Source organism: Canis aureus, chromosome 15 (assembly GCF_053574225.1).
Source record: "Canis aureus isolate CA01 chromosome 15, VMU_Caureus_v.1.0, whole genome shotgun sequence".
Taxonomy (NCBI): domain Eukaryota; kingdom Metazoa; phylum Chordata; class Mammalia; order Carnivora; family Canidae; genus Canis; species Canis aureus.
In genome coordinates, this window is record NC_135625.1 from 66,242,320 (window position 1) to 66,251,875 (window position 9,556).

A 9,556-nucleotide genomic window follows, 5' to 3' on the forward strand; every position below is an offset into this window, starting at 1 on the left:
TATATTAAGTCTAGAGATGGCAACATACATTCTCCAGTTACTTCTTTTTTGTTTTTCAAAATTATATTGGCTATTCTAGGTCCTTTGCATTGCAATATAAAATTTAGAATCAACTTATACATTTCATTTAAAAAAATTGCTGGAATTTTCATTGGAATTGCATTAGATCTATAAATGGTCATCTAAAAATATTGGGTACCTCAGTTCTTAAATATGGTCTATCCATCCATTTGTTGACATCTTTAATTTCTCTCAGTTAGTTTTATGGTTTTGAGTACACAGCCTTGAACAACTCTGTTCAGCTTGTTTTATTATAAATGGCATAATTTTATTACTTTAAAATTTTTTATTACCTTATTATTTTTAATATTTTCCAAGTATTTCTTGCTAGTATATAAAAACACAATTGATTTTTATATATTGATGTTCTATCCTGTGACCTTGTTAAATTTACTGTCAGTTCTAAAAACTTTTTTTTTTTTAACATATTTCTTAGGATTTTCTACATAGATAATCATGTCACCTGAGAATAAAGAAAATTTTTCCTTCTTCTCAATCTGCACTTTTTATTTCTATTGTATTTGTTTTATTGCACTGGGCATGTCTTCCAGTACTTTAAGAGAGTTGACATTCTTCCATCGTTCCATATTTTAGAGAAAATATGTTTATTCTTTTAATATTGAGTAAGATATTAACTCTAGGTTTCTCATAGATGCCCTTTATCAGGTTGAGAAAGTTCCTTTCTATTGATCTTTCTGAGAAGCTTCATAATGAATAGAGGTTGAAGTTTGTCCTATGCTTTTTCTCCTGTATTTCTTTAATGTGGTAAATTACATCACTTTATTTTTTTTTTAAGATTTTATTTATTTATTCATGAGACACACAGGGAGAGAGAGAGAAAGGGGGGCGTCGAGACACAGGCAGAGGGAAAAGCAGGCTCCATGCAGGGAACCCGTCGCGGAACTCGATCCTGGGACCCCAGGATCAGGCCCTGGGCTGAAGGTGGCGCTAAACCACTGAGCCACCCGGGCTGCCCCATCACTTTATTTTTTTAATGTTAAACTGATCTTTTGTTCCTAGAATTCACACCACTTCACCATAATATATTCTTTTCCACACATTGCTCGACTTGATTTGCTAAAATTTTGTTAAAGAGGACTATTGCTCTGTAGTTTTGTTTTCTTGGGATGTTTGTCTGGTTTTGGTATCAGGATAATGCTGGCCTTATAAAAAATGAATTAAGCAGTATTTCCTCCTCTTCTGTTTAACTATCAATTTCTGAGAGAAGAGCATTAAAATCTCCACATATAATTGTGAATTGGTCTAATTTCCCTTCAGTCTTGTCCATTTTTATTGCCATTGTTTTGGAGTTTTGTGGTTTTGTATGGGGGAGGGTGGTGTTTGAGAGAACCGTGTACTCTGCGGGGAAAGCAGTGTTGGAGGGATGATGACTATAAGGTCTGTTTAATCTCCAGTCCTTCTGTCTCCACCAGGTGTCATTGCTGTGGTGATTTTCACCATTCTCTGCACCTTGGTTTTCCTCATCCGCTACATGTTCCGCCACAAGGGCACCTACCACACCAACGAAGCAAAGGGAGCAGAGTCAGCAGAGAGCGCGGATGCTGCCATCATGAACAACGACCCCAATTTCACAGAGACCATTGATGAGAGCAAAAAGGAATGGCTCATCTGAGGGGTGGCTATTTGGCTCTGGGAGAGGGAGGAGCTAGTCACTAGGGAGGAGGGAAAGAGACAGAAGCACCCTACTTCATACTCTTGAGCACATCCTTAAAATATCAGCACAAATTGGGGGAGGCAAGCAACAGAAAATTCTGGAGACTGATCGCCACAAAAAATACTTTTTAATATTTCTTTATAGCTGAGTTTCCCCTTCTATATCAATTCAAAATAATACAAAAAATGCTTTTAGAGTTTAAGAAATGGTTGCAATTTGTAGGTAATACCGTCTTATTTTGTGTGTGTTTAGAGGTGTTCTAAAAACCCATGGTAACAGGGCAAGTTTTCTACATTTTTAAGAGCCCTTAGAATGTGGATATTTTTTCTTGAGAAAAGCTGATGCACATGGCCTCCAGCATTCTCTTCCTTTTGCGTATAGTCGATTTTTAATGGGCTATCGTAGTAACTAGTTCGTGTTCATACAGTATTTCTTTTGGTGTCCTGTAAATTGGAAAAGGAAAGGAAGGGGCAAAGAGAACCTGTCATTTGCCAGTTTTCAAAGAGACCTCAATCTCTGCCAATTCTGAGAGTTCTCCTGAAGCAGCTGAAGGAAGAGAGCATATGGCACCCGTTGTGTAACAACATAACCAACAGAGAGAAGCATTAAGAACCAAGGGAAGTGGTTTCATACTGGGATTGTTGGATTTATCTTTCCTCAAATTCTACCATCTAATACTGTTCCTTGTGTGTAGTCTTAGACCTAGCCATTATCTGTGACTGTCAGCTATAATCGAGTGGTGATCAGCTGTTACAAAAGATTTCTCCTCTGCTTTACCTGCAACATGTTCGGTTACATTGTCTGTGTGTAGGCACCCCAGTGGGGAATTAGAGCTAGACATTATGCCTTGTTTGCTCTGTTTCTTTTCTAGTTGTAGCAAGAGTATGGGCACTTTCTAGTGAATGCATCAATTAGGTTGCTCTTCTTATTTTGCTTTAAATCTCTAGTTTTAAGCCCCTGTGACAAAACCCTAGCAGACTAGGTCCTCTGAATGGACATACCACAATAAAGCCAAGTATGGTTACTATCATCATTGCTTTCCTCTGAATCATATGGAAAACACTGCCATATTTCACATCATCTACTCCATATACTGTTCCACCCTAAATAGACACACTGCGACAATTCAGAGATTTCTTTGGTAGATACATTTGAACCTGAGGTTCAGCACAAACCTGATACCTGATTGTTGCTTCTCAGAGGACGGACATGTGTTTGGTCGCACCTCAATCCAATCCGGAATCTTGACCAACTTATCCTAACAAATAACTCCTTTTATTTAAAAATAATTGACTTCGTATGCAAACATATGGGACACAGCTCCTATTGGAGCATCCAAAAACTAATTTCATTTATTTTTTTTAATTACACAAAAGTTATTTCTAGAATGACCACCATTTATGATCATTACAGTTGAGGCTCTTAATCAGTACTTCGAAGATGTTTTTTTCAGACTTCAGCATTTTGAGGAATTAAAAAGGATCCCTTTTTTCCTTCTCCTCCTGGAAGGGAGTTAGATGAGGTTAAAAGGTATTGTTGCTATGTTTTGGATAATGTGCCTCAATGAAATGGAAGTTCTAGTGTGTTAGGTTTTTTTTTTTTTTTTTTTCAAGATTCTCAGTATGCCCAAGTTACTGAAGGATCTCACCTTGTTGGGTGATGAAAAATGTTATCTAGAGTTGCCAGTGGCACATTGCACCAGTACAGCACACATTCCAGAGGAGACACTGAACCTGTGAATTCCCATTAGAGTCAAGGTAACAGAACAGAACAGAAGGGAATCCTAATGCCCTTTTACAGTTGCTGACCTCAGGCACTATCATGAATACCCTTAACTTCAAAAGGTCTTGGTTATTATTCCATGATATACATTGTTAAATGAAAAGTATGTGGTATGACTAAACAGAACAATAGAACATTACAAATGACATATTCAAAACCAAGGCAATTTATTTAACCGAGAGGACTACCATTAAGGGTTCTTTCACATATTGCCAAATTACCAGAAGGAGTTTTTAAACATTATGTTTAGTAGGAACATGTCAGATTTTTCAAACCTGTTTTATAGGTCTTACTTTTACAACTAACAAATAATGCCAGGTGGAAATTTATTATTTCTTGCATTTCCCGTGATAGCTTGATTTTTTTTTATGCATTGTCTCTGCACTTTCCCTTTCTTCCCAAAATGATTAAGGGGTTAAAACAATCCAGAACAGCCCCTGACACTAAAACGTTCTCACCCGCTCTCTTCACTCTCTTCTTCCCATTCTCCTGCCACAGAAGGTAAAAAGTATAACTCAAAACATCTCTCACTAAATTTGCAAATTCTAGGGCACTGGAATGACCGCAGGGATCAGTGAGTCTCCTGTGTCACTGTCATTAAGACATAGGATATGACACAGTCTCTGCCCTTCAAGGGGGCTACAGTCCAGCCAGTAGACAAGACACCAGAAGGTGGATGAGGTATTAAGTAACTTAGTTAAGTGCCAAGGGAGCGCTGGAAATCTTCGGCTTCTCTTTGGAATTATAGTCTTCACCAAAAGTCCTAAATGGATCTATGAAGGCATCCAGCACATTCTTAATGGTAAGTAATTTATGTGAAGATAAGGAAGCATCTCTTTATTTTTCCAGCTCCTTCCCTTGAAAATTCAGGACACTGACCCAAGCTCAGTGTCTGATCTTGCTTTGTCGATCACATCCCGCACAACCTTGACCTCTTCTAGCCCAGTACATTATCAATCAAGTACAAAGAGGCTGACGGTAGCCTCTTTAAATAATAAGAACAGACTAAGCAAAAACAAAAGGAAAAACTCTTAGAAGCAAGAGGCTGCTCTAACGTTCCAGGGAAAGCTAATGGCTTGACTTAGGGTGGTTTGTGCAGGAAACATCCTCTGTGGTTAAGGCAAGCATCTGTGTTTTGAGAAGGTAGGAGCAGGACTTTGAAAGCAAGATGGGTGCCATTCTCAGCACTCAAAGTAACGGATTCCCTAGAGCACAAGGAAGGTAGCTCGGGAGGTGAGAAGTTGTATTGGCAAATTCTTCTCTGACCCTTCATAATCCAGAAGGCTATGTTTGCCCTTGTGACTTTCAACCAACTGCTCAAAAAGAGAGAAAGAGAGAGAGACTTGTTCTATAGACGTTTTTATTAAGAAGAAGGGTTTGGAGTGCCTCTAGTGGACAATCTCCTGTTGCCCTGCATTTGCTCAACAAGCATCCTTCACCACCAGGAGCAGGGCCTCAGAGGCATAGGAAAAAGAATTGGCATGAGCCAAAGAGTAGATCTTATATTATTGCTGAATGTCCTTGGAGCAGCCCCCAGATGCCACCAGAAAGCTGGGTACCCAGACATAGCTGTAGGAAGCACCGAAAGACAAAGTAGCTGCCAGATATGAAAACGCGCTGTCAGCATTTGTCCAGAAGAAACTTTTATTTCCTTCTGTAACAGGATCTGTTCTCTTCCCTCCTCCCACTTGCTCTTTTTCTCCCTCTCCTTTCTTGTGTAGTGTAAACACTAATGGTCTCTCTGTGCCTCCAAACAATTAGCACCTGATTGAAACCCCTTAATATTGTTTCCTCTTCATCATCTTGTCAAGCAGTTTTCAAAAAGAGAGGCGGCAGTTACTATTAAATTGAATTCCAGTTAACCGGCCAAAAATAGGTCCTAAATTACTAGTGGCAGTGGAACCAACCCCTGTTGAAACAGAGGGGAAACAAGCAGCGCGTCTAGCTGATTTGGGCTAAAACCAATGGGTGCCATGTTTAAAGTGATGTTGTGGTGAGAGTGGACCCTGAGAATCAGCGGAGAGAGTCCTAATCCCTTCTCTCTCCCTGACTTGCTATGTGATCTTGGTCAAGCTGCTGAATCTCGGTCCCTCTTTGCCCCATGTTTAAAATACAGCTCTTTTGCCTACTTAATAGGACAACTGGGAGGTGCCATTGGCTCTTGACTGCAGCACACTGTGACACCCACATACAAAGGCCCAAGTCAACGGAGCCTACTGGAAGACTTACTTCCTGGCCTGTGGTTCTGTCACACCATAGAAACAATGTGGCCACATCCAGGAGTGTGCAGGGTTAGGAGGCATTGCTGTACAACTGCTAAATTATTAATCAGCTGGACTGTCTGAGAGCTAACCTGTCAACCCTGGGAGATGCACCAGCCAAAGGCCAGAGAAATCAGAACTTCACCTGCACAAAGTCCTAAGTTCCCACCCAGATGTGACTCAGGGCTCACACATGGCCCCAGTACCACTGGGCTGGCTTATACATAAGACAACATGAGAAACAAATTTGATTTTTTCACATAGCCTAGCAGCACTGTGCCTACACTACACATACCCTGCATGATAATGTTGATAACTTTAGAATAGATTTCTTTCACAGCGGTATTTTCCAGATACCAGTGGTATGCAAAATTCATTGTCGAAGAAATAGTGAAACCATGCTAAAAAGTGGATCATCTCCCGTGGAGCAAAGACTGGCAGAAGGTGGGAAAGATACCTGAGCATGCAGGAATTAATATCCAATGCGCACGTACAAGTTCACTTTCCAGATGGAAATGTGCTTTAAGAGCAGGTCTACGCAGACGGTCTGCAACATTTCCAAGTGTCAGTTTATTTTAAACAGCAGCTGCTGGCTTCTGACATGGCTATGAAGACATCCTCTTGAGTAGGCCAAGAAACCATTCAGATGCTACTGATTCTTAAGTTCGGTTGGGTTTTTACATTTTTTTCAGTGAGCATGGTGACTGCGGAGGTCAGGGTTCTGAAAAGCTGGGCTAAGTATTCTTTCTGTAAAGTCAATTAGGATTCCACCCTGTGAAATGACACAAAAGTTCACTCTCTAAAAGCAACAGCATGTAAAATAGAATGAAAGAAGGAAACTATGTATGTATGCCTAATATTCTTTGTGAATGTCTTTCATTTAACTGAAATTATATTAGAAACCAGATTGATAAATAAAAAATCCAAAATAGTTTTAATTATCCTAAAAAGTGATCTTTGGTGGTTTGTTCCGCTTGGTTCTCTTGGAAGCAATTTTCAACCTCGAGTGAAGAAAGTTCCAAGCACTGAAATATACATCGGTTCCCCAAAGTTGCAGACGCAGTCACCCCTCACGGACGGGTCTTCAATGGATGAACCTTCATCCATCGTGAATCTCCTCTGGCCACACACACACACACACATACACCCCTCTCCCTGCCTTCCTAAAGTAGCGTGACGGATATTGGCTTCGTGTTTTGGATTAATTTACACAGAGCTTGATAAAAATGCGGGCAGAGTTAAGTGATGTTCAGAATACATTCTGAGCCTTGTCTGGACTGAGGGAGGAATGCCAGGATAATGGACAAATGGATTCAGGCCAGTCAACTAGACATCAGAGGTTTACAGCGTGTCCGGAGGTGTGCGTCTTTCTGAATGCGCTCCCCATGCATTAAGTGCCGGGGCCCTTAGTTATTACTCCCACTTGCTGGTCTTCAGTTAACGTTGGAAGCCATTTCCTTTTAATCAATTCTCAGGGAAGCATTTAAATGTACACGAAATAAGTATGAGGAGTCCAGTTAAAAGCCCAACCTCTCTGCTCTTTAGTAGTTCTCAAGGCCGGCCTATGGCCAGGACGCTGAAGTCTTCTAGGAAGTTACGCCGTAAGGTTCTTGGTAATGATCCTGCTTCACAGGTGTGACCCAACAGGTGGAGGGAAATGCTAACAGGTCCCCTGAGTAAAGAAAGCCAGTACTTATGAAAACTCACAACAAATTTCAAAAGGGTGAGCAGGCATTTGGGGCCTTAGCATCGCCACCAAGAATGTGCGAGCCACAGCAGGTTTACCTCCATTCCTGGTAGATGAGGAGATCCGTAATTTTTAGGAGGACAGTGACTTCATTTGGCCCAAGGCAGGATCTTCTGAACGAATGGGGGATAGAGAAGCAGAGGAGGCTGAAAGGAGAATTGCAGGGGGAGATTTTGCTCTTTGTCAACCATGACATGGCAGGATGGGCCTACCAGAACACAGAAAAGAGGAAATAATTGTGGTATCTTTTGAGAAAGGGGTTGGGTGAACCCGTGCAGAAAGTGAACTCTTGACAAGTGGTTTATGAGTCATCATTAGGTCACACTCACTCATCCTCGGTCACTCTGAAAACCATGAATTCAGTGAAGCCTGAGCTAAACAATCCTTGTGCCTGATGGTCCCTCTCTACCACAACCCTCCCCGACCCTCACAAACACACCCAGCACGCCTATAGAGGACCAGGAAGGGAATACAATCTTTCTACCTGGATCACATTTGCATGGTCTTTCCATTAATTTCTGATTCATCCGCTGGGTGTATGGTAAGTAAAATCTCTTGGGACAGGGTAAGTAAAGAAAACGTAGGCCGTGTCTTCACCAAAGGAATGATTCCAACATTTTTTTAAATCCCCTGACCTTAAAGCGTGAGACAATCATTTCTTCTAAGAAGGAGAAATTCACTTCTTAGTTCTGAAATTTATTTTTTTAAAGATTTTATTTATTTATTCATTAGAGACACACAGAGAGAGAGAAAGGCAGAGACACAGGCAGAGGGAGAAGCAGGCTCCATGCAGGGAGCCCGACGCGGGACTCGATCCCGGGTCTCCAGGATCACGCCCTGGGCTGAAGGCGGCGCTAAACCGCTGAGCCACCGGGGCTGCCCAGTTATGAAATTTAAACTAAGACATGGCAGGCATGAAAAAGGCCAAGATGATGAAAATGATGAATTTCTTTTGTGTTCACAAATCGAAATTTGGAAGATAAAATTCTCAGGTCTAGGAAGATGACACATGGGACACAAGGGCAAGCTCCTCAGTCATGAATGATGCAGAGGGTAAATGTGAGGTCCCTGCCTGTGAGCCAGCGTATCAGGACCCGGAGCACCCTCTGAAGCCAGGAAGAAGGCACATATTTAGGACAAATCAGGGAAAACATACCTTAGAGTGTAGTTAGAATTGTTCCAGGCCAAAAAAAAAAAAAAAACCAACAGCACATGATAATCTTCCAAAACTAATTGAAATTATTTCAATAATGAGCTCACCATATGGATTTTAAAGGGAATCAAAATTCTGGAATCAGCTCATCTATCAAATGTTGACTACCCCCTATGCACCTGGCACTATTCCAGATACTAAGGATTCTCTGGAGAACGAGACAGACACATCCCTGCTCTCAGGAAACTTAGATTCTAGGGGGAGGAGAAAGAAAATAAGCAAATTAATAATGTGGGACAAATGATACCTTTTAGGCAGAGGATTGATTGTAAATCATTGTAATAGGGTGACGTGACAGTGTGACTGGGTGGCTGCTTCCAACTGGCGGTGAGGAGGGAACTTCTCCACAGAGGCGACTGTGAAGCTGAGAACTGAAGAGTAATTAGTCTGGCAAAGATGAAAGGGGGCCTCGTTCTAGACGAGGTGCAAAGGCCCTGAGGTCACAGTGAGCTTGGAACTTAGAGAGTCAATGTGCCTGGAAGGAGAGAGGAAGAAGACACTACCCAATGTGTGACCCTAAATTCTAAGCAGGAGAGACTCAAAAGCCACGACTTGAAGGTTTTCGGAGTGTATCTGTCAAGATTCTCTAGAGAAACAGCTTCAATGGGAGCAAGAGAGAGATTTATTTAAAACAATTGGCTCTAGGGCAGCGGTTTAGCGCCGCCTGTGGCCCAGGGTGTGATCCTGGAGACCCGGGATCGAGTCCCACGTCGGGCTTCCTGCATGGAGCCTGCTTCTCCCTCTGCCTGTGTCTCTGCCTCTCTCTCACTCTCTCTGAATGAGTAAATAAATAAATCTTTAAAAAAATAAATAAATAA

At 41.5% G+C, this 9,556-nt stretch overlaps 1 protein-coding gene across 6 annotated transcripts in view; it reads left to right on the forward strand.

Moving 5' to 3' along the window:
- The window catches only part of CNTNAP2 (contactin associated protein 2), a 1,978,697-nt gene extending 1,971,969 nt beyond the window's left edge, over positions 1–6,728 (forward strand). For all 6 annotated transcript variants that reach the window (XM_077850275.1, XM_077850276.1, XM_077850277.1 and 3 more), the window contains one exon: positions 1,494–6,728. In XM_077850275.1, the coding sequence (XP_077706401.1) occupies positions 1,494–1,693 (200 nt within the window). In that variant the 3' untranslated portion in view covers positions 1,694–6,728. The remainder of the gene's footprint in view (positions 1–1,493) is intronic.
- The last annotated feature ends 2,828 nt before the right edge of the window (positions 6,729–9,556 follow it).